Genomic DNA, 25,146 nt, shown 5'->3' with positions numbered 1-25,146 from the left:
GGAGTCATCCACCCATATCACTGATAGAATATAGCAACTTACAATTTGAAGCCCACAAAGTACCTTTAAGCAAGCATGGCAGCAAAGATATTTGCCCTCCTTGCACTCCTTGCTCTCTCCGTGAGTGCTACCACCGCTGTCATTATTCCGCAGTGCTCACTAGCCGCCTCCGCTGCCACTATTCCACAGTTCCTCTCACCTATCGCAGCCGTCGGCTATGAGAACCCAATTGTGCAGTCCTATAGGCTACAGCATGCACTTGCAGCTAGCAACCTACAATCATCGGCAATTGCCTTACAGCAACAGGCAGCCTTACTGCAGCAGCAATCTTTGGCCCATCTGATAGCACAGAGCATCGTGGCACAACAACAACAACGTGTTCTATCACCGTTCAGCCAGCTAGGCCTGGCCAACCCCGCCGCCTACTTGCAGCAACAGATGTCACTCCCATTCAACCAGCTTGCCGCGGTGAACCCCGCTGTCTACTTGCAGCAGCAACTGCTTCCATTCAACCAACTAGCAGTTGCGAACTCCGTCGCATTCTCGCAGCAGCAACAGCTGCAGACATTCAACCCACTTGCTGTGGCTCACCCCGCCGCCTTCTGGCAGCAACAGCAGCTCGTCAACCAACTTGCTTTGACGAGTCCTGCAGCCTTCTTGCAGCAACCCATCGTTGGTTCTGCCATCTTCTAAGTTCTTTATGAATTGTGCTTCTATAATAAAGTTTTCATGCCGACGTGTGTAACTCCTCGGAAATAAGAAAAGTAATGATTGAGACTCTGAAGTCCTATGTGTGTCCCAATGTGTTCTGTTATTGTTTGTGCCATACATTTCACAATTATCGTACATACTGTGTATCATACCTTTGGATCTATACTTCATTAGTAAGTATATACTACAACATACAACTTCGTGAGGTAGTTCGGTAGCTGTGAAAGTTCGTACTTCACTGGATAAGGACAATGGAGCCATGCCACTAGGGGCATAGTAGGATCGAAGGTAACATTATAGTTATTTGAAATGTGCATAGAGAGACACAGAGGGTCAGTGTCACAAACTATTATAGGGCACAATATTTGCAACTTTATGAATATGTTTCGATCACCACCTTCAAAATCCTTCGAATATTAGAGTTCTCACAAATAAGGTTAAAGTTGAATCCAAAATTTCTATATAAAATATGTTGCCTCCTATTTCATACATATGTATATGTATATATATATTTTTACTACTGTATTTTGTCTCGCAAAGGAAATGTGCATGCTTCCATAAGCAGTTGACGTTATTGGTTTAGGCATGAATAAAACTTGGGAACACTAGAAAGTGACCTTGTCAAGAAACATAATCCTTGAGTCTGCCAATAAGACCCAAGAAATCTCTCACAAAATGGTACCGGACTCTTTGGCCGAAACGTTCATATTATCCTATCACAGGAATAAATTAACCTTATATGCAACACGACGAGCTATATTGATGGCATTATTGGGAATATTACATGCTCATACACCAAACATCACTGTGTAAGTTTCTTATATTATCTATTTTACTGGCATGTTACCACGTTAACAGACTAATGAATTTAGAAGAAAATTAAGTGCGCTTCCCAGTGTATAAAATAGCGGGCTATGAAAATTGGCGCAGAGCTCTTCGCCTCTTCTCAGCCGCTATAGCCCACTATTTACTACAACGGTGTTATAGCTGCAGTGGTCGGAAAATGCTATAGCGCCGATATAGCGCGCTATTTTGTACATTGGCGCTTCCCGTTATTTTGTGCCAACTCATCATCAAAAGCTATAATTCAAACACTTAAACGAAATGATCCAATATTTTAATTGCCTTATTAGTTTAATAGGCATAGTGCATAGGGCCGGAATTGTCGTCCTCCCAATAGCCACATGTCGTACCCAATAATTGAATCAAAATACGACACTATTTATTTTTGGAGCACCGTCATCACATGTTATGGTTGTGCAGTGGTCAAATTGGCTAATCAATAAATGACGAAAAGAAAATCAGTTTAAGCAAGCTTGATTTTAATGTATGGTAAATTAGCGAGTTAGAAGATCATATTCATCTCACATCCCGAGAACATGATAACTTCGCCTGGAACTAGTTTGTTAACCCATTCATCCACGAGTTATGGGCTATTGGAGCGAATCGTGTCCAAGGTGGATGACAAATTAAGCTCAAAATGATTTGGATCCACGTCAGCAGATCACCACTTTATTACTAGCTCACTGTTAAGTGGAACACATATTTTGATCCTAAGGTGTTCAACATGCTTAAAGGTGAACCAAACATACCGTGTTGTTGTCACTCTTATATAAACACAATGCCAAAATCCAAAAAGTTGCTTTTTGCTGGTATTATGTGCAAGTTGTCTTGCCAACACATACCATCAATCCAAGGGGGTTATCACTAAATTCCAAAAATTGACTGGATACCATGTCATCACTACTAGCTTATCTGGATAACAATTTGCGAGGCATAAGCAACAACTCTTGAGAAAAGTACATGGAGTCTCAGGTGTATAAATAGGTCCCATACGTGCAGGGAGTCATCCACCCATATCACTGATAGAATATAGCAACTTACAATTTGAAGCCCACAAAGTACCTTTAAGCAAGCATGGCAGCAAAGATATTTGCCCTCCTTGCACTCCTTGCTCTCTCCGTGAGTGCTACCACCGCTGTCATTATTCCGCAGTGCTCACTAGCCGCCTCCGCTGCCACTATTCCACAGTTCCTCTCACCTATCGCAGCCGTCGGCTATGAGAACCCAATTGTGCAGTCCTATAGGCTACAGCATGCACTTGCAGCTAGCAACCTACAATCATCGGCAATTGCCTTACAGCAACAGGCAGCCTTACTGCAGCAGCAATCTTTGGCCCATCTGATAGCACAGAGCATCGTGGCACAACAACAACAACGTGTTCTATCACCGTTCAGCCAGCTAGGCCTGGCCAACCCCGCCGCCTACTTGCAGCAACAGATGTCACTCCCATTCAACCAGCTTGCCGCGGTGAACCCCGCTGTCTACTTGCAGCAGCAACTGCTTCCATTCAACCAACTAGCAGTTGCGAACTCCGTCGCATTCTCGCAGCAGCAACAGCTGCAGACATTCAACCCACTTGCTGTGGCTCACCCCGCCGCCTTCTGGCAGCAACAGCAGCTCGTCAACCAACTTGCTTTGACGAGTCCTGCAGCCTTCTTGCAGCAACCCATCGTTGGTTCTGCCATCTTCTAAGTTCTTTATGAATTGTGCTTCTATAATAAAGTTTTCATGCCGACGTGTGTAACTCCTCGGAAATAAGAAAAGTAATGATTGAGACTCTGAAGTCCTATGTGTGTCCCAATGTGTTCTGTTATTGTTTGTGCCATACATTTCACAATTATCGTACATACTGTGTATCATACCTTTGGATCTATACTTCATTAGTAAGTATATACTACAACATACAACTTCGTGAGGTAGTTCGGTAGCTGTGAAAGTTCGTACTTCACTGGATAAGGACAATGGAGCCATGCCACTAGGGGCATAGTAGGATCGAAGGTAACATTATAGTTATTTGAAATGTGCATAGAGAGACACAGAGGGTCAGTGTCACAAACTATTATAGGGCACAATATTTGCAACTTTATGAATATGTTTCGATCACCACCTTCAAAATCCTTCGAATATTAGAGTTCTCACAAATAAGGTTAAAGTTGAATCCAAAATTTCTATATAAAATATGTTGCCTCCTATTTCATACATATGTATATGTATATATATATTTTTACTACTGTATTTTGTCTCGCAAAGGAAATGTGCATGCTTCCATAAGCAGTTGACGTTATTGGTTTAGGCATGAATAAAACTTGGGAACACTAGAAAGTGACCTTGTCAAGAAACATAATCCTTGAGTCTGCCAATAAGACCCAAGAAATCTCTCACAAAATGGTACCGGACTCTTTGGCCGAAACGTTCATATTATCCTATCACAGGAATAAATTAACCTTATATGCAACACGACGAGCTATATTGATGGCATTATTGGGAATATTACATGCTCATACACCAAACATCACTGTGTAAGTTTCTTATATTATCTATTTTACTGGCATGTTACCACGTTAACAGACTAATGAATTTAGAAGAAAATTAAGTGCGCTTCCCAGTGTATAAAATAGCGGGCTATGAAAATTGGCGCAGAGCTCTTCGCCTCTTCTCAGCCGCTATAGCCCACTATTTACTACAACGGTGTTATAGCTGCAGTGGTCGGAAAATGCTATAGCGCCGATATAGCGCGCTATTTTGTACATTGGCGCTTCCCGTTATTTTGTGCCAACTCATCATCAAAAGCTATAATTCAAACACTTAAACGAAATGATCCAATATTTTAATTGCCTTATTAGTTTAATAGGCATAGTGCATAGGGCCGGAATTGTCGTCCTCCCAATAGCCACATGTCGTACCCAATAATTGAATCAAAATACGACACTATTTATTTTTGGAGCACCGTCATCACATGTTATGGTTGTGCAGTGGTCAAATTGGCTAATCAATAAATGACGAAAAGAAAATCAGTTTAAGCAAGCTTGATTTTAATGTATGGTAAATTAGCGAGTTAGAAGATCATATTCATCTCACATCCCGAGAACATGATAACTTCGCCTGGAACTAGTTTGTTAACCCATTCATCCACGAGTTATGGGCTATTGGAGCGAATCGTGTCCAAGGTGGATGACAAATTAAGCTCAAAATGATTTGGATCCACGTCAGCAGATCACCACTTTATTACTAGCTCACTGTTAAGTGGAACACATATTTTGATCCTAAGGTGTTCAACATGCTTAAAGGTGAACCAAACATACCGTGTTGTTGTCACTCTTATATAAACACAATGCCAAAATCCAAAAAGTTGCTTTTTGCTGGTATTATGTGCAAGTTGTCTTGCCAACACATACCATCAATCCAAGGGGGTTATCACTAAATTCCAAAAATTGACTGGATACCATGTCATCACTACTAGCTTATCTGGATAACAATTTGCGAGGCATAAGCAACAACTCTTGAGAAAAGTACATGGAGTCTCAGGTGTATAAATAGGTCCCATACGTGCAGGGAGTCATCCACCCATATCACTGATAGAATATAGCAACTTACAATTTGAAGCCCACAAAGTACCTTTAAGCAAGCATGGCAGCAAAGATATTTGCCCTCCTTGCACTCCTTGCTCTCTCCGTGAGTGCTACCACCGCTGTCATTATTCCGCAGTGCTCACTAGCCGCCTCCGCTGCCACTATTCCACAGTTCCTCTCACCTATCGCAGCCGTCGGCTATGAGAACCCAATTGTGCAGTCCTATAGGCTACAGCATGCACTTGCAGCTAGCAACCTACAATCATCGGCAATTGCCTTACAGCAACAGGCAGCCTTACTGCAGCAGCAATCTTTGGCCCATCTGATAGCACAGAGCATCGTGGCACAACAACAACAACGTGTTCTATCACCGTTCAGCCAGCTAGGCCTGGCCAACCCCGCCACCTACTTGCAGCAACAGATGTCACTCCCATTCAACCAGCTTGCCGCGGTGAACCCCGCTGTCTACTTGCAGCAGCAACTGCTTCCATTCAACCAACTAGCAGTTGCGAACTCCGTCGCATTCTCGCAGCAGCAACAGCTGCAGACATTCAACCCACTTGCTGTGGCTCACCCCGCCGCCTTCTGGCAGCAACAGCAGCTCGTCAACCAACTTGCTTTGACGAGTCCTGCAGCCTTCTTGCAGCAACCCATCGTTGGTTCTGCCATCTTCTAAGTTCTTTATGAATTGTGCTTCTATAATAAAGTTTTCATGCCGACGTGTGTAACTCCTCGGAAATAAGAAAAGTAATGATTGAGACTCTGAAGTCCTATGTGTGTCCCAATGTGTTCTGTTATTGTTTGTGCCATACATTTCACAATTATCGTACATACTGTGTATCATACCTTTGGATCTATACTTCATTAGTAAGTATATACTACAACATACAACTTCGTGAGGTAGTTCGGTAGCTGTGAAAGTTCGTACTTCACTGGATAAGGACAATGGAGCCATGCCACTAGGGGCATAGTAGGATCGAAGGTAACATTATAGTTATTTGAAATGTGCATAGAGAGACACAGAGGGTCAGTGTCACAAACTATTATAGGGCACAATATTTGCAACTTTATGAATATGTTTCGATCACCACCTTCAAAATCCTTCGAATATTAGAGTTCTCACAAATAAGGTTAAAGTTGAATCCAAAATTTCTATATAAAATATGTTGCCTCCTATTTCATACATATGTATATGTATATATATATTTTTACTACTGTATTTTGTCTCGCAAAGGAAATGTGCATGCTTCCATAAGCAGTTGACGTTATTGGTTTAGGCATGAATAAAACTTGGGAACACTAGAAAGTGACCTTGTCAAGAAACATAATCCTTGAGTCTGCCAATAAGACCCAAGAAATCTCTCACAAAATGGTACCGGACTCTTTGGCCGAAACGTTCATATTATCCTATCACAGGAATAAATTAACCTTATATGCAACACGACGAGCTATATTGATGGCATTATTGGGAATATTACATGCTCATACACCAAACATCACTGTGTAAGTTTCTTATATTATCTATTTTACTGGCATGTTACCACGTTAACAGACTAATGAATTTAGAAGAAAATTAAGTGCGCTTCCCAGTGTATAAAATAGCGGGCTATGAAAATTGGCGCAGAGCTCTTCGCCTCTTCTCAGCCGCTATAGCCCACTGTTTACTACAACGGTGTTATAGCTGCAGTGGTCGGAAAATGCTATAGCGCCGATATAGCGCGCTATTTTGTACATTGGCGCTTCCCGTTATTTTGTGCCAACTCATCATCAAAAGCTATAATTCAAACACTTAAACGAAATGATCCAATATTTTAATTGCCTTATTAGTTTAATAGGCATAGTGCATAGGGCCGGAATTGTCGTCCTCCCAATAGCCACATGTCGTACCCAATAATTGAATCAAAATACGACACTATTTATTTTTGGAGCACCGTCATCACATGTTATGGTTGTGCAGTGGTCAAATTGGCTAATCAATAAATGACGAAAAGAAAATCAGTTTAAGCAAGCTTGATTTTAATGTATGGTAAATTAGCGAGTTAGAAGATCATATTCATCTCACATCCCGAGAACATGATAACTTCGCCTGGAACTAGTTTGTTAACCCATTCATCCACGAGTTATGGGCTATTGGAGCAAATCGTGTCCAAGGTGGATGACAAATTAAGCTCAAAATGATTTGGATCCACGTCAGCAGATCACCACTTTATTACTAGCTCACTGTTAAGTGGAACACATATTTTGATCCTAAGGTGTTCAACATGCTTAAAGGTGAACCAAACATACCGTGTTGTTGTCACTCTTATATAAACACAATGCCAAAATCCAAAAAGTTGCTTTTTGCTGGTATTATGTGCAAGTTGTCTTGCCAACACATACCATCAATCCAAGGGGGTTATCACTAAATTCCAAAAATTGACTGGATACCATGTCATCACTACTAGCTTATCTGGATAACAATTTGCGAGGCATAAGCAACAACTCTTGAGAAAAGTACATGGAGTCTCAGGTGTATAAATAGGTCCCATACGTGCAGGGAGTCATCCACCCATATCACTGATAGAATATAGCAACTTACAATTTGAAGCCCACAAAGTACCTTTAAGCAAGCATGGCAGCAAAGATATTTGCCCTCCTTGCACTCCTTGCTCTCTCCGTGAGTGCTACCACCGCTGTCATTATTCCGCAGTGCTCACTAGCCGCCTCCGCTGCCACTATTCCACAGTTCCTCTCACCTATCGCAGCCGTCGGCTATGAGAACCCAATTGTGCAGTCCTATAGGCTACAGCATGCACTTGCAGCTAGCAACCTACAATCATCGGCAATTGCCTTACAGCAACAGGCAGCCTTACTGCAGCAGCAATCTTTGGCCCATCTGATAGCACAGAGCATCGTGGCACAACAACAACAACGTGTTCTATCACCGTTCAGCCAGCTAGGCCTGGCCAACCCCGCCACCTACTTGCAGCAACAGATGTCACTCCCATTCAACCAGCTTGCCGCGGTGAACCCCGCTGTCTACTTGCAGCAGCAACTGCTTCCATTCAACCAACTAGCAGTTGCGAACTCCGTCGCATTCTCGCAGCAGCAACAGCTGCAGACATTCAACCCACTTGCTGTGGCTCACCCCGCCGCCTTCTGGCAGCAACAGCAGCTCGTCAACCAACTTGCTTTGGACGAGTCCTGCAGCCTTCTTGCAGCAACCCATCGTTGGTTCTGCCATCTTCTAAGTTCTTTATGAATTGTGCTTCTATAATAAAGTTTTCATGCCGACGTGTGTAACTCCTCGGAAATAAGAAAAGTAATGATTGAGACTCTGAAGTCCTATGTGTGTCCCAATGTGTTCTGTTATTGTTTGTGCCATACATTTCACAATTATCGTACATACTGTGTATCATACCTTTGGATCTATACTTCATTAGTAAGTATATACTACAACATACAACTTCGTGAGGTAGTTCGGTAGCTGTGAAAGTTCGTACTTCACTGGATAAGGACAATGGAGCCATGCCACTAGGGGCATAGTAGGATCGAAGGTAACATTATAGTTATTTGAAATGTGCATAGAGAGACACAGAGGGTCAGTGTCACAAACTATTATAGGGCACAATATTTGCAACTTTATGAATATGTTTCGATCACCACCTTCAAAATCCTTCGAATATTAGAGTTCTCACAAATAAGGTTAAAGTTGAATCCAAAATTTCTATATAAAATATGTTGCCTCCTATTTCATACATATGTATATGTATATATATATTTTTACTACTGTATTTTGTCTCGCAAAGGAAATGTGCATGCTTCCATAAGCAGTTGACGTTATTGGTTTAGGCATGAATAAAACTTGGGAACACTAGAAAGTGACCTTGTCAAGAAACATAATCCTTGAGTCTGCCAATAAGACCCAAGAAATCTCTCACAAAATGGTACCGGACTCTTTGGCCGAAACGTTCATATTATCCTATCACAGGAATAAATTAACCTTATATGCAACACGACGAGCTATATTGATGGCATTATTGGGAATATTACATGCTCATACACCAAACATCACTGTGTAAGTTTCTTATATTATCTATTTTACTGGCATGTTAACAGACTAATGAATTTAGAAGAAAATTAAGTGCGCTTCCCAGTGTATAAAATAGCGGGCTATGAAAATTGGCGCAGAGCTCTTCGCCTCTTCTCAGCCGCTATAGCCCACTGTTTACTACAACGGTGTTATAGCTGCAGTGGTCGGAAAATGCTATAGCGCCGATATAGCGCGCTATTTTGTACATTGGCGCTTCCCGTTATTTTGTGCCAACTCATCATCAAAAGCTATAATTCAAACACTTAAACGAAATGATCCAATATTTTAATTGCCTTATTAGTTTAATAGGCATAGTGCATAGGGCCGGAATTGTCGTCCTCCCAATAGCCACATGTCGTACCCAATAATTGAATCAAAATACGACACTATTTATTTTTGGAGCACCGTCATCACATGTTATGGTTGTGCAGTGGTCAAATTGGCTAATCAATAAATGACGAAAAGAAAATCAGTTTAAGCAAGCTTGATTTTAATGTATGGTAAATTAGCGAGTTAGAAGATCATATTCATCTCACATCCCGAGAACATGATAACTTCGCCTGGAACTAGTTTGTTAACCCATTCATCCACGAGTTATGGGCTATTGGAGCAAATCGTGTCCAAGGTGGATGACAAATTAAGCTCAAAATGATTTGGATCCACGTCAGCAGATCACCACTTTATTACTAGCTCACTGTTAAGTGGAACACATATTTTGATCCTAAGGTGTTCAACATGCTTAAAGGTGAACCAAACATACCGTGTTGTTGTCACTCTTATATAAACACAATGCCAAAATCCAAAAAGTTGCTTTTTGCTGGTATTATGTGCAAGTTGTCTTGCCAACACATACCATCAATCCAAGGGGGTTATCACTAAATTCCAAAAATTGACTGGATACCATGTCATCACTACTAGCTTATCTGGATAACAATTTGCGAGGCATAAGCAACAACTCTTGAGAAAAGTACATGGAGTCTCAGGTGTATAAATAGGTCCCATACGTGCAGGGAGTCATCCACCCATATCACTGATAGAATATAGCAACTTACAATTTGAAGCCCACAAAGTACCTTTAAGCAAGCATGGCAGCAAAGATATTTGCCCTCCTTGCACTCCTTGCTCTCTCCGTGAGTGCTACCACCGCTGTCATTATTCCGCAGTGCTCACTAGCCGCCTCCGCTGCCACTATTCCACAGTTCCTCTCACCTATCGCAGCCGTCGGCTATGAGAACCCAATTGTGCAGTCCTATAGGCTACAGCATGCACTTGCAGCTAGCAACCTACAATCATCGGCAATTGCCTTACAGCAACAGGCAGCCTTACTGCAGCAGCAATCTTTGGCCCATCTGATAGCACAGAGCATCGTGGCACAACAACAACAACGTGTTCTATCACCGTTCAGCCAGCTAGGCCTGGCCAACCCCGCCACCTACTTGCAGCAACAGATGTCACTCCCATTCAACCAGCTTGCCGCGGTGAACCCCGCTGTCTACTTGCAGCAGCAACTGCTTCCATTCAACCAACTAGCAGTTGCGAACTCCGTCGCATTCTCGCAGCAGCAACAGCTGCAGACATTCAACCCACTTGCTGTGGCTCACCCCGCCGCCTTCTGGCAGCAACAGCAGCTCGTCAACCAACTTGCTTTGACGAGTCCTGCAGCCTTCTTGCAGCAACCCATCGTTGGTTCTGCCATCTTCTAAGTTCTTTATGAATTGTGCTTCTATAATAAAGTTTTCATGCCGACGTGTGTAACTCCTCGGAAATAAGAAAAGTAATGATTGAGACTCTGAAGTCCTATGTGTGTCCCAATGTGTTCTGTTATTGTTTGTGCCATACATTTCACAATTATCGTACATACTGTGTATCATACCTTTGGATCTATACTTCATTAGTAAGTATATACTACAACATACAACTTCGTGAGGTAGTTCGGTAGCTGTGAAAGTTCGTACTTCACTGGATAAGGACAATGGAGCCATGCCACTAGGGGCATAGTAGGATCGAAGGTAACATTATAGTTATTTGAAATGTGCATAGAGAGACACAGAGGGTCAGTGTCACAAACTATTATAGGGCACAATATTTGCAACTTTATGAATATGTTTCGATCACCACCTTCAAAATCCTTCGAATATTAGAGTTCTCACAAATAAGGTTAAAGTTGAATCCAAAATTTCTATATAAAATATGTTGCCTCCTATTTCATACATATGTATATGTATATATATATTTTTACTACTGTATTTTGTCTCGCAAAGGAAATGTGCATGCTTCCATAAGCAGTTGACGTTATTGGTTTAGGCATGAATAAAACTTGGGAACACTAGAAAGTGACCTTGTCAAGAAACATAATCCTTGAGTCTGCCAATAAGACCCAAGAAATCTCTCACAAAATGGTACCGGACTCTTTGGCCGAAACGTTCATATTATCCTATCACAGGAATAAATTAACCTTATATGCAACACGACGAGCTATATTGATGGCATTATTGGGAATATTACATGCTCATACACCAAACATCACTGTGTAAGTTTCTTATATTATCTATTTTACTGGCATGTTAACAGACTAATGAATTTAGAAGAAAATTAAGTGCGCTTCCCAGTGTATAAAATAGCGGGCTATGAAAATTGGCGCAGAGCTCTTCGCCTCTTCTCAGCCGCTATAGCCCACTGTTTACTACAACGGTGTTATAGCTGCAGTGGTCGGAAAATGCTATAGCGCCGATATAGCGCGCTATTTTGTACATTGGCGCTTCCCGTTATTTTGTGCCAACTCATCATCAAAAGCTATAATTCAAACACTTAAACGAAATGATCCAATATTTTAATTGCCTTATTAGTTTAATAGGCATAGTGCATAGGGCCGGAATTGTCGTCCTCCCAATAGCCACATGTCGTACCCAATAATTGAATCAAAATACGACACTATTTATTTTTGGAGCACCGTCATCACATGTTATGGTTGTGCAGTGGTCAAATTGGCTAATCAATAAATGACGAAAAGAAAATCAGTTTAAGCAAGCTTGATTTTAATGTATGGTAAATTAGCGAGTTAGAAGATCATATTCATCTCACATCCCGAGAACATGATAACTTCGCCTGGAACTAGTTTGTTAACCCATTCATCCACGAGTTATGGGCTATTGGAGCAAATCGTGTCCAAGGTGGATGACAAATTAAGCTCAAAATGATTTGGATCCACGTCAGCAGATCACCACTTTATTACTAGCTCACTGTTAAGTGGAACACATATTTTGATCCTAAGGTGTTCAACATGCTTAAAGGTGAACCAAACATACCGTGTTGTTGTCACTCTTATATAAACACAATGCCAAAATCCAAAAAGTTGCTTTTTGCTGGTATTATGTGCAAGTTGTCTTGCCAACACATACCATCAATCCAAGGGGGTTATCACTAAATTCCAAAAATTGACTGGATACCATGTCATCACTACTAGCTTATCTGGATAACAATTTGCGAGGCATAAGCAACAACTCTTGAGAAAAGTACATGGAGTCTCAGGTGTATAAATAGGTCCCATACGTGCAGGGAGTCATCCACCCATATCACTGATAGAATATAGCAACTTACAATTTGAAGCCCACAAAGTACCTTTAAGCAAGCATGGCAGCAAAGATATTTGCCCTCCTTGCACTCCTTGCTCTCTCCGTGAGTGCTACCACCGCTGTCATTATTCCGCAGTGCTCACTAGCCGCCTCCGCTGCCACTATTCCACAGTTCCTCTCACCTATCGCAGCCGTCGGCTATGAGAACCCAATTGTGCAGTCCTATAGGCTACAGCATGCACTTGCAGCTAGCAACCTACAATCATCGGCAATTGCCTTACAGCAACAGGCAGCCTTACTGCAGCAGCAATCTTTGGCCCATCTGATAGCACAGAGCATCGTGGCACAACAACAACAACGTGTTCTATCACCGTTCAGCCAGCTAGGCCTGGCCAACCCCGCCACCTACTTGCAGCAACAGATGTCACTCCCATTCAACCAGCTTGCCGCGGTGAACCCCGCTGTCTACTTGCAGCAGCAACTGCTTCCATTCAACCAACTAGCAGTTGCGAACTCCGTCGCATTCTCGCAGCAGCAACAGCTGCAGACATTCAACCCACTTGCTGTGGCTCACCCCGCCGCCTTCTGGCAGCAACAGCAGCTCGTCAACCAACTTGCTTTGGCGAGTCCTGCAGCCTTCTTGCAGCAACCCATCGTTGGTTCTGCCATCTTCTAAGTTCTTTATGAATTGTGCTTCTATAATAAAGTTTTCATGCCGACGTGTGTAACTCCTCGGAAATAAGAAAAGTAATGATTGAGACTCTGAAGTCCTATGTGTGTCCCAATGTGTTCTGTTATTGTTTGTGCCATACATTTCACAATTATCGTACATACTGTGTATCATACCTTTGGATCTATACTTCATTAGTAAGTATATACTACAACATACAACTTCGTGAGGTAGTTCGGTAGCTGTGAAAGTTCGTACTTCACTGGATAAGGACAATGGAGCCATGCCACTAGGGGCATAGTAGGATCGAAGGTAACATTATAGTTATTTGAAATGTGCATAGAGAGACACAGAGGGTCAGTGTCACAAACTATTATAGGGCACAATATTTGCAACTTTATGAATATGTTTCGATCACCACCTTCAAAATCCTTCGAATATTAGAGTTCTCACAAATAAGGTTAAAGTTGAATCCAAAATTTCTATATAAAATATGTTGCCTCCTATTTCATACATATGTATATGTATATATATATTTTTACTACTGTATTTTGTCTCGCAAAGGAAATGTGCATGCTTCCATAAGCAGTTGACGTTATTGGTTTAGGCATGAATAAAACTTGGGAACACTAGAAAGTGACCTTGTCAAGAAACATAATCCTTGAGTCTGCCAATAAGACCCAAGAAATCTCTCACAAAATGGTACCGGACTCTTTGGCCGAAACGTTCATATTATCCTATCACAGGAATAAATTAACCTTATATGCAACACGACGAGCTATATTGATGGCATTATTGGGAATATTACATGCTCATACACCAAACATCACTGTGTAAGTTTCTTATATTATCTATTTTACTGGCATGTTAACAGACTAATGAATTTAGAAGAAAATTAAGTGCGCTTCCCAGTGTATAAAATAGCGGGCTATGAAAATTGGCGCAGAGCTCTTCGCCTCTTCTCAGCCGCTATAGCCCACTGTTTACTACAACGGTGTTATAGCTGCAGTGGTCGGAAAATGCTATAGCGCCGATATAGCGCGCTATTTTGTACATTGGCGCTTCCCGTTATTTTGTGCCAACTCATCATCAAAAGCTATAATTCAAACACTTAAACGAAATGATCCAATATTTTAATTGCCTTATTAGTTTAATAGGCATAGTGCATAGGGCCGGAATTGTCGTCCTCCCAATAGCCACATGTCGTACCCAATAATTGAATCAAAATACGACACTATTTATTTTTGGAGCACCGTCATCACATGTTATGGTTGTGCAGTGGTCAAATTGGCTAATCAATAAATGACGAAAAGAAAATCAGTTTAAGCAAGCTTGATTTTAATGTATGGTAAATTAGCGAGTTAGAAGATCATATTCATCTCACATCCCGAGAACATGATAACTTCGCCTGGAACTAGTTTGTTAACCCATTCATCCACGAGTTATGGGCTATTGGAGCAAATCGTGTCCAAGGTGGATGACAAATTAAGCTCAAAATGATTTGGATCCACGTCAGCAGATCACCACTTTATTACTAGCTCACTGTTAAGTGGAACACATATTTTGATCCTAAGGTGTTCAACATGCTTAAAGGTGAACCAAACATACCGTGTTGTTGTCACTCTTATATAAACACAATGCCAAAATCCAAAAAGTTGCTTTTTGCTGGTATTATGTGCAAGTTGTCTTGCCAACACATACCATCAATCCAAGGGGGTTATCACTAAATTCCAAAAATTGACTGGATACCATGTCATCACTACTAGCTTATCTGGATAACAATTTGCGAGGCATAAGCAACAACTCTTGAGAAAAGTACATGGAGTCTCAGGTGTATAAATAGGTCCCATACGTGCAGGGAGTCATCCACCCATATCACTGATAGAATATAGCAACTTACAATTTGAAGCCCACAAAGTACCTTTAAGCAAGCATGGCAGCAAAGATATTTGCCCTCCTTGCACTCCTTGCTCTCTCCGTGAGTGCTACCACCGCTGTCATTATTCCGCAGTGCTCCCTAGCCGCCTCCGCTGCCACTATTCCACAGTTCCTCTCACCTATCGCAGCCGTCGGCTATGAGAACCCAATTGTGCAGTCCTATAGGCTACAGCATGCACTTGCAGCTAGCAACCTACAATCATCGGCAATTGCCTTACAGCAACAGGCAGCCTTACTGCAGCAGCAATCTTTGGCCCATCTGATAGCACAGAGCATCGTGGCACAACAACAACAACGTGTTCTATCACCGTTCAGCCAGCTAGGCCTGGCCAACCCCGCCACCTACTTGCAGCAACAGATGTCACTCCCATTCAACCAGCTTGCCGCGGTGAACCCCGCTGTCTACTTGCAGCAGCAACTGCTTCCATTCAACCAACTAGCAGTTGCGAACTCCGTCGCATTCTCGCAGCAGCAACAGCTGCAGACATTCAACCCACTTGCTGTGGCTCACCCCGCCGCCTTCTGGCAGCAACAGCAGCTCGTCAACCAACTTGCTTTGGCGAGTCCTGCAGCCTTCTTGCAGCAACCCATCGTTGGTTCTGCCATCTTCTAAGTTCTTTATGAATTGTGCTTCTATAATAAAGTTTTCATGCCGACGTGTGTAACTCCTCGGAAATAAGAAAAGTAATGATTGAGACTCTGAAGTCCTATGTGTGTCCCAATGTGTTCTGTTATTGTTTGTGCCATACATTTCACAATTATCGTACATACTGTGTATCATACCTTTGGATCTATACTTCATTAGTAAGTATATACTACAACATACAACTTCGTGAGGTAGTTCGGTAGCTGTGAAAGTTCGTACTTCACTGGATAAGGACAATGGAGCCATGCCACTAGGGGCATAGTAGGATCGAAGGTAACATTATAGTTATTTGAAATGTGCATAGAGAGACACAGAGGGTCAGTGTCACAAACTATTATAGGGCACAATATTTGCAACTTTATGAATATGTTTCGATCACCACCTTCAAAATCCTTCGAATATTAGAGTTCTCACAAATAAGGTTAAAGTTGAATCCAAAATTTCTATATAAAATATGTTGCCTCCTATTTCATACATATGTATATGTATATATATATTTTTACTACTGTATTTTGTCTCGCAAAGGAAATGTGCATGCTTCCATAAGCAGTTGACGTTATTGGTTTAGGCATGAATAAAACTTGGGAACACTAGAAAGTGACCTTGTCAAGAAACATAATCCTTGAGTCTGCCAATAAGACCCAAGAAATCTCTCACAAAATGGTACCGGACTCTTTGGCCGAAACGTTCATATTATCCTATCACAGGAATAAATTAACCTTATATGCAACACGACGAGCTATATTGATGGCATTATTGGGAATATTACATGCTCATACACCAAACATCACTGTGTAAGTTTCTTATATTATCTATTTTACTGGCATGTTAACAGACTAATGAATTTAGAAGAAAATTAAGTGCGCTTCCCAGTGTATAAAATAGCGGGCTATGAAAATTGGCGCAGAGCTCTTCGCCTCTTCTCAGCCGCTATAGCCCACTGTTTACTACAACGGTGTTATAGCTGCAGTGGTCGGAAAATGCTATAGCGCCGATATAGCGCGCTATTTTGTACATTGGCGCTTCCCGTTATTTTGTGCCAACTCATCATCAAAAGCTATAATTCAAACACTTAAACGAAATGATCCAATATTTTAATTGCCTTATTAGTTTAATAGGCATAGTGCATAGGGCCGGAATTGTCGTCCTCCCAATAGCCACATGTCGTACCCAATAATTGAATCAAAATACGACACTATTTATTTTTGGAGCACCGTCATCACATGTTATGGTTGTGCAGTGGTCAAATTGGCTAATCAATAAATGACGAAAAGAAAATCAGTTTAAGCAAGCTTGATTTTAATGTATGGTAAATTAGCGAGTTAGAAGATCATATTCATCTCACATCCCGAGAACATGATAACTTCGCCTGGAACTAGTTTGTTAACCCATTCATCCACGAGTTATGGGCTATTGGAGCAAATCGTGTCCAAGGTGGATGACAAATTAAGCTCAAAATGATTTGGATCCACGTCAGCAGATCACCACTTTATTACTAGCTCACTGTTAAGTGGAACACATATTTTGATCCTAAGGTGTTCAACATGCTTAAAGGTGAACCAAACATACCGTGTTGTTGTCACTCTTATATAAACACAATGCCAAAATCCAAAAAGTTGCTTTTTGCTGGTATTATGTGCAAGTTGTCTTGCCAACACATACCATCAATCCAAGGGGGTTATCACTAAATTCCAAAAATTGACTGGATACCATGTCATCACTACTAGCTTATCTGGATAACAATTTGCGAGGCATAAGCAACAACTCTTGAGAAAAGTACATGGAGTCTCAGGTGTATAAATAGGTCCCATACGTGCAGGGAGTCATCCACCCATATCACTGATAGAATATAGCAACTTACAATTTGAAGCCCACAAAGTACCTTTAAGCAAGCATGGCAGCAAAGATATTTGCCCTCCTTGCACTCCTTGCTCTCTCCGTGCAGTGCTACCACCGCTGTCATTATTCCGCAGTGCTCACTAGCCGCCTCCGCTGCCACTATTCCACAGTTCCTCTCACCTATCGTAGTCCGTCGGCTATGAGAACCCAATTGTGCAGTCCTATAGGCTACAGCATGCACTTGCAGCTAGCAACCTACAATCATCGGCAATTGCCTTACAGCAACAGGCAGCCTTACTGCAGCAGCAATCTTTGGCCCATCTGATAGCACAGAGCATCGTGGCACAACAACAACAACGTGTTCTATCACCGTTCAGCCAGCTAGGCCTGGCCAACCCCGCCGCCTACTTGCAGCAACAGATGTCACTCCCATTCAACCAGCTTGCCGCGGTGAACCCCGCTGTCTACTTGCAGCAGCAACTGCTTCCATTCAACCAACTAGCAGTTGCGAACTCCGTCGCATTCTCGCAGCAGCAACAGCTGCAGACATTCAACCCACTTGCTGTGGCTCACCCCACCGCCTTCTGGCAGCAACAGCAGCTCGTCAACCAACTTGCTTTGACGAGTCCTGCAGCCTTCTTGCAGCAACCCATCGTTGGTTCTGCCATCTTCTAAGTTCTTTATGAATTGTGCTTCTATAATAAAGTTTTCATGCCGACGTGTGTAACTCCTCGGAAATAAGAAAAGTAATGATTGAGACTCTGAAGTCCTATGTGTGTCCCAATGTGTTCTGTTGTTGTTTGTGCCATACATTTCACAATTATCGTACATACTGTGTATCATACCTTTGGATCTATACTTCATTAGTAAGTATATACTACAACATACAACTTCGTGAGGTAGTTCGGTAGCTGTGAAAGTTCGTACTTCACTGGATAAGGACAATGGAGCCATGCCACTAGGGGCATAGTAGGATCGAAGGTAACATTATAGTTATTTGAAATGTGCATAGAGAGACATAGAGGGTCAGTGTCACAAACTATTATAGGGCACAATATTTGCAACTTTATGAATATGTTTCGATCACCACCTTCAAAATCCTTCGAATATTAGAGTTCTCACAAATAAGGTTAAAGTTGAATCCAAAATTTCTATATAAAATATGTTGCCTCCTATTTCATACATATGTATATGTATATATATATATATATTTACTACTGTATTTTGTCTCGCAAAGGAAATGTGCATGCTTCCATAAGCAGTTGACGTTATTGGTTTAGGCATGAATAAAACTTGGGAACACTAGACCTTGTCAAGAAACATAATCCTTGAGTCTGCCAATAAGACCCAAGAAGTCGCGCACAAAAAGGTACCGGACTCTTTGGCCAAAATGTTTATATTATCCTATAACAGGAATAAATTAACCTTATATGCAACACAACGAGCTATATTGATAGCATTATTGGGAATATTACATGCTCATACACCAAACATCACAGTTATGGTTGTGCAGTGGTCAAATTGGCTAATCAATAAATGAGGAAAAGAAAATCAGTTTAAGCAAGCTTGATTTTCATGTATGGTAAATTAGCGAGTTAGAAGATCTTATTCATCTCACATCCCGAGAACATGATAACTTCGCCTAGAACTAGTTTGTTAACCCATTCATCCACGAGGAAAGGGCTATTGGAGCGAATTGTCTCCAAGGTGGATGAGAGATTAAGCTCAAAATGATTTGGATCCACGTCAGTAGATCACCACTTTATTACTAGCTCACTGTTAAGTGGAACACATATTTTTGATCCTAAGGTGTTTAACATGCTTAAAGATGAACCAAAGATATCGTGTTGTTGTCACTCTTATATAAACACAATGCCAAAATCCAAAAAGTAGCTTTTTGCTGGTGTTATGTGCAAGTTGTCTTGCCAACACATACCATCAATCCAAGGGGGTTTATCACTAAATTCCAAAAATTGACTGGATACCATGGGATCACTACTAGCTTATCTGGATAACAATTTGCGAGGCATAAGCAAGAACTCTTGAGAAAACTACATGGGGTCTTAGGTTTATAAATAGGTCCCATACGTGCAGGGAATCATCCACCCATATCACTGATAGAATATAGCAACTTACAGTTTGAAGCCCGCAAAGAAACTTTAAGCAAGCATGGCAGCAAAGATATTTGCCCTCCTTGCACTCCTTGCTCTCTCCGTGAGCGCTACCACCGCGGTCCTTATTCCACAGTGCTCACTAGCCGCCTCTGCTACCACTATTCCACGTTTCCTCTCACCTATCGCAGCCGTCGGCTATGAGAACCTGATTGTGCAGTCCTATAGGCTACAGCATACACTTGTAGCTAGCAACCTACAATCATCATCAATTATCCTACAGCAACAGGCAGCCTTACTCCAGCAGCAATCTTTGGCCCATCTGAGAGCACAGAGCATCGTGGCAAAACAACAACGTGTTCTAACACCGTTCAGCCAGCTAGGCCTGGCCAACCCCGCCGCCTACTTGCAGCAACAGATGTCACTCCCATTCAACCAGCTAGCCGCAGTGAACCCCGTCGCCCACTTGCAGCAGCAACTGCTTCCATTCAACCAAGTAGCAGTCGCGAACTCTGTCGCATTCTCGCAGCAGCAACAGCTGCAGACATTCAACCCACTTGCTGTGGCTCACCTCGCCGCCTTCTGGCAGCAACAGCAGCTCGTCAACCAACTTGCTTTGACGAGTCCTACAGCCTTCTTGCAGCAACCCATCGTTGGTTCTGCCATCTTCTAAATTCTTTATGAATTGTGCTTCTATAATAAAGTTTTCATGCCGACATGTGTAACTCCTCGGAAATAAGAAAAGTAATGATTGAGATTCTGAAGTCCTATGTGTGTCCGAATGTGTTGTGTTATTGTTTGTGCCATACATTTCACAACTATCGTACATACTATGTATCATACCTTTGGATCTATACTTGATTAGTAAGTATATACTACAACATACAACTTCGTGAGGTAGTTCGGTAGCTCTGAAAGTTCGTACTTCACTGGATAGGACAATGGAGTCATGCTACTTGGGGCACAGTAGGATTGAAGGTAACATTCTATATATTTTTACTAGTGTATTTTTTCTCGCAAAGGAAATGTGCATCCTTCCATAAGCAGTTGACGTTATTGGTTTAGGCATGAATAAAACTTGGGAACACTAGAAAGTGACCTTGTCATGAAACATAATCCTTGAGTCTGCCAATAAGACCCAAGAAGTCGCTCACAAAAAGGTACCGGACTATTTGGCCGAAACGTTCATATTATCCTATCACAGGAATAAATTAACCTTATATGCAACACAACGAGCTATATTGATAGCATTATTGGGAATATTACATGCTCATACACCAAACATCACTGTGTAAATTTCTTATATTAGCTATTTGACTGGCATGTTACCACAATAACGGACTAATGAATTTAGAAGAAAATTAAGTCCGCTTCCCAGTGTATAAAATAGTGCGCTATGAAAATTGGCGCATAAATCTTCGCCTCTTCTCAGCCGCTATAGCCCACTATTTAGTACAACGGTCATACGCCCGAGTAGGAGGTAAAGAATGTGGTTTAGCAAAGACCCCAGCATATTTCTGTAACAGGGTTCCTATTTCAGGAGCAGTGGTTTGGGTGGTAGGGGATACTTGATGAACCACAGCTAATACCCAAATGGCATTGCCCTTATGCCACTTCATAAAACTATCAGCTGAAATTGCCTGTAGTTGCAAAGGTACAGGTTGAATGCCCTGCAGTTTCACCTTCCTGTCGTTTTCTTGAAATTCCACATAATAATGAGAAAATTCCTTGCATGGCCCTAGAGGAAATAGTGCTTCCTTGTGTGGCCCTGGAAAAATAAAACTTCCTTGTATGGCCTCCACTTTATTTTCTATCCCTTTTGTGGCCTTCCCGTCACCTCCCGATAGAAAATCCGTCCATATCACACGGAACCCTGCCAGCTGTCTGCTCCACATCCCCCCAACCCCCGCGATGCAGGCCCCGGCGCCGTTCGCCGCCCCGCGCCCCCGTTGACCTACCATTGGAGGCATCGCCACCGCCGCCGATGAAGGCAACGACGCCCTGTGCCCGCCCGCCCGCCCTGTCGCACGCGCCATGATGCCCTGCTCCTCGCCATGCTCGTCGCCGCGGCCGTGACCGCCTCCCCCACCACGTGCGCGTAGACGCACCGTGGACGCGCCGCTCTCCCTTGCCGCGCGCGCCCCTCCTGGACCTCCACGCCTTGCCGCTACGCACGCTGCACGCCGCCGGCGCCTCCCTCGGCGGCGGTGTCCTCCGGGAACACGAGCGAGGCCATCGTGGTTGCCCACGGGTGCGGCGCTGGCGCGGATGGCGAGCGCGGCCGCGGTGACGAGCATGGTTCCATGCCACCAACAACCGCAGGCCACCCTTGCGCTTGCGGTTGCAGACCACAAGCAGGAGCTCGATCTTGCCGTGCCGAGCAAGCTCTCCCTCCTCCCTATTTCTATCTCGCGATGCCTCCATAAAATCAATGGCCTGCGCCGGCCGCAGGGAGGAGCGGGATCCAGCGGGCGCTCCAATCCTCCTCCGCTCGCGTTCACCAGGGGAGAAGCAGGGTGCCGCCGCTAAATCTCGCGCGCGGGCCCCTGCTCTGTGCCGGCCTCGGGGAGGACCTCCCTGCCATGGGGAGGTGCGGGATCCGGCGAGTGCTCCATGCCTCCGCTCGTGCTAGGCAGGGGAGAAGGAGGGCGCCACCGCCGGTCTTGGACGAACGGAAGAGTTGGTGCGTCAGCCGCACGGCGTAGCAGGCAGCGTCGGCAGCGGCGCAGCGTACTGGGCGGCATCGGCGTCGGTGTCGGCGTAGCGGGCAGCGGCGCGGCGTAGCGGGCGGCATCGGCAGAGGCAGCTGCCCAGCGTGGCGCCGGAACACCGTGTCTCGGTGGACCTTGGTGGTACTGGCAGCGAAGCAGAGGAGGGAGCGGATGGCTGGCGGCAGGACTCCGTCTAATGTTGACCGAATTTTCTAACGGCAGGTAACGGGAGGCCATAGAAGGGGTAGAAAATAAAGTGGAGGCCGTACAAGGAAGTTTTATTTTTTCAGGGCCACACAAGGAAGTGATATTTTCTCTAGGGCCATACAAGGAATTTTCTCCATAATAATTGGCCCAATCACAGACCATTGGACTGTGTTGACTCAACCAGTCATAGCCCAAGATGGCATCATATGCCCCAAGGTCAAGCACTTGCATATCAGCACACATGGTGTGCCCGTGACACCACCGAGGTTGTGCACTATCTGATCGGTGACTAAAATGTCTCCATTGGCCACTTTAACTTGCTTAGGAGGTGCAGCCTGTGACTGAATCCTAACTTTCTATAAAAAAGAAGAGTTGACAAAGGAGTGGGTGCCGCCACTGTCCAACAAAAGTAACATCACTTTGCCCTGGACCAATGCCTGAATTTTGAGAACATCCCCATTAGATGTGCCTAAAATAGCATTCAGAGATAACTGCTCAAATTCTTCAATCACAATGTCTTCACTTGCTAACTGCTGCAGCACTTCATCTGTCAAATGATGGTCCAGATCATTGACTACTATAGCATTAACTTGAGCTGATTTGCGCTTAAGACAACTAGCAGCATGAGCTTTGTCAAATTTATCACCACAGTACATACAAAGGCCATTGGCTTTTCTGAAATCCCGAAGCTGTCACTCCCTCCATAATGTACTGGTAGAAGTAGCTGATTGAGATTCAGACTTGGAAGTGGAGGAGTTGCTTCTGACAGAGCTTGGATATCTGTTCTGCTGGTAATACTTGTTGTCAAGTAATAATTGTTGCACTTTAGCCAATAAAATAGCCTTCTTCATCTTTTTTGGGAGTTGAGACTGAACACCAGCTCTCAATTCAGCTTTCAGTCCACTGATAAATTGCTCCACAAAGAAAATTTCATCCAGCCCAATGTTGTGCATAGACACCTGGTATTGCAAATCCACAAAGGCAGTAATATAATCCTCAGGATCCCCTTCGTGACGCAGAGCAATCATGTCACTAATAGCATTTCTATAATCGTAGGAGCCAAAATGATTCTCTACTGCAGAAATGAACTCCTCCCATGTGCCCAAACCATTTTTCAAGTTATATACTTGCAACCACTTAGCTGCTGGTCCATCCACATTCATAGAAGCAGTAGGAGTCCACAAGGCTTCAGGAATGTTAAAAATGTGAAAGTAATCCAGGCACTTATCTTTCCAAATCCTAGGGTTCTCGCCAGTAAACTTAAGGAATGACATTTTAGTAAGGGTATGCCGACTATGTGCTGAATAATGCTCCCCAACATCACGAAATTGACCCGAGTGAGAGCGAGTGAAAGGTACCTCCGCTGAAGAAAAGTGATCCTGCTGCGAAGTATGAGGGTGAGAGTTAGGCACCTCATGAAATCGACGAGGGCGAGGGTCTGGATCGTGCTATGTCCTGTTCAAGTTCAGCGGAGCGACGGCTTGACCAGTGAGTTCCATCTGCTTGGCCAAAGTTTGTTGATCCATAAGAACCTGGTCCATCAGCTGAGCGCTGATGTCCAACTGAGTTGTCATCTGTTGTTGCACATGATCTACAGCGGCCACCTTAGCAAACAATAAATCAATGCTCTCCATCATCGCATCCCAACGCGCATCCACTTTCTGTTGTGATAACTCCATGGCTGCTAGGAGGATCTGCGTCTGCACAGATGGCTTTGGGGGCGCTGTGGTGAATCACGCCGGAAACCGAACCAATCGTGGACGGGAATGTCAGGGAGTGATCCAGAGCAAATCCCACGAGCGTCCAGAGTGGAGCACCCGCAGCAGCCGATCCCAAACTTCCCAAATCGAGGAATCCAACAACGAGAGCAAACGATCCCCAAACTACAAACCTAAGAGGCACGGTAGAAGTTTGTGGGCGACGGTGCCAGAGCGGCTAACCGTCCATTTGCAGTGGTCGCCGCCGACTGGGAGTCAGTGGGCGGGGCGTGGATGCCGAGATTGGAAGGATGCTCGGCGGGCAGGTCGAGATCGCTGTGGTGCAAGTCCTACCAGTGACGGGATTGTTGGCAATGAACTGAGCGGTAGCGCGTGCGAGGATACTGAATCTGATACCACTGTAATCCCTTTGCCGTCGACGATAAATCTAAACGTGAGAATTTCACAGCGAGATCAAGAATTCCAGGAGGAACGAGCACAGATTGTCCCCTTCCGAGTTGTATTGAAATTCTGATAAGAATAAGTTCATCTTCCTCACG

At 43.4% G+C, this 25,146-nt stretch overlaps 4 protein-coding genes and 3 pseudogenes across 4 annotated transcripts; all 7 read left to right on the top strand.

Annotated features, from left to right (window-relative positions):
* Positions 1-3,338, top strand: LOC120685119 (annotated as a pseudogene).
* A 1,762-nt stretch (positions 3,339-5,100) lies between these two features.
* Positions 5,101-5,892, top strand: LOC120685260 (zein-alpha PMS1-like). Its single transcript, XM_039967077.1, has one exon. It carries the CDS (start codon positions 5,182-5,184, stop codon positions 5,797-5,799), a length of 618 nt encoding a protein of 205 aa, XP_039823011.1. The 5' UTR covers positions 5,101-5,181; the 3' UTR covers positions 5,800-5,892.
* Positions 5,893-7,651: 1,759 nt separating this feature from the next.
* LOC120685263 lies at positions 7,652-8,446 on the top strand (annotated as a pseudogene).
* A 1,753-nt stretch (positions 8,447-10,199) lies between these two features.
* LOC120685261 (zein-alpha PMS1-like) lies at positions 10,200-10,991 on the top strand. Its single transcript, XM_039967078.1, has one exon. The coding sequence runs from the start codon at positions 10,281-10,283 to the stop codon at positions 10,896-10,898; it is 618 nt and encodes a 205-aa protein (XP_039823012.1). The 5' UTR covers positions 10,200-10,280; the 3' UTR covers positions 10,899-10,991.
* Positions 10,992-12,745: 1,754 nt separating this feature from the next.
* LOC120685262 (zein-alpha PMS1-like) lies at positions 12,746-13,535 on the top strand. Its single transcript, XM_039967080.1, has one exon. The coding sequence runs from the start codon at positions 12,826-12,828 to the stop codon at positions 13,441-13,443; it is 618 nt and encodes a 205-aa protein (XP_039823014.1). The 5' UTR covers positions 12,746-12,825; the 3' UTR covers positions 13,444-13,535.
* A 1,752-nt stretch (positions 13,536-15,287) lies between these two features.
* On the top strand, positions 15,288-18,628 carry LOC120685118 (annotated as a pseudogene).
* A 1,401-nt stretch (positions 18,629-20,029) lies between these two features.
* LOC120684470 (zein-alpha PMS1-like) lies at positions 20,030-20,682 on the top strand. The gene has a single exon (XM_039966325.1). The coding sequence runs from the start codon at positions 20,030-20,032 to the stop codon at positions 20,642-20,644; it is 615 nt and encodes a 204-aa protein (XP_039822259.1). The 3' UTR covers positions 20,645-20,682.
* The last annotated feature ends 4,464 nt before the right edge of the window (positions 20,683-25,146 follow it).

This window comes from Panicum virgatum, chromosome 8N (genome assembly GCF_016808335.1).
Source record: "Panicum virgatum strain AP13 chromosome 8N, P.virgatum_v5, whole genome shotgun sequence".
NCBI classification, from domain to species: Eukaryota; Viridiplantae; Streptophyta; class Magnoliopsida; order Poales; family Poaceae; genus Panicum; species Panicum virgatum.
Note: the sequence above shows the minus strand (reverse complement) of the source record. Positions and strands in the feature narration are given on the sequence as shown.

What these genes read in the sequence shown, in the direction of transcription:
- LOC120684470 (XM_039966325.1), top strand. Translation starts at nt 20,030, where the DNA reads ATGGCAGCAAAGATATTTGCCCTCCTTGCACTCCTTGCTCTCTCCGTG.
- LOC120685261 (XM_039967078.1), top strand. Translation starts at nt 10,281, where the DNA reads ATGGCAGCAAAGATATTTGCCCTCCTTGCACTCCTTGCTCTCTCCGTG.
- LOC120685260 (XM_039967077.1), top strand. Translation starts at nt 5,182, where the DNA reads ATGGCAGCAAAGATATTTGCCCTCCTTGCACTCCTTGCTCTCTCCGTG.
- LOC120685262 (XM_039967080.1), top strand. Translation starts at nt 12,826, where the DNA reads ATGGCAGCAAAGATATTTGCCCTCCTTGCACTCCTTGCTCTCTCCGTG.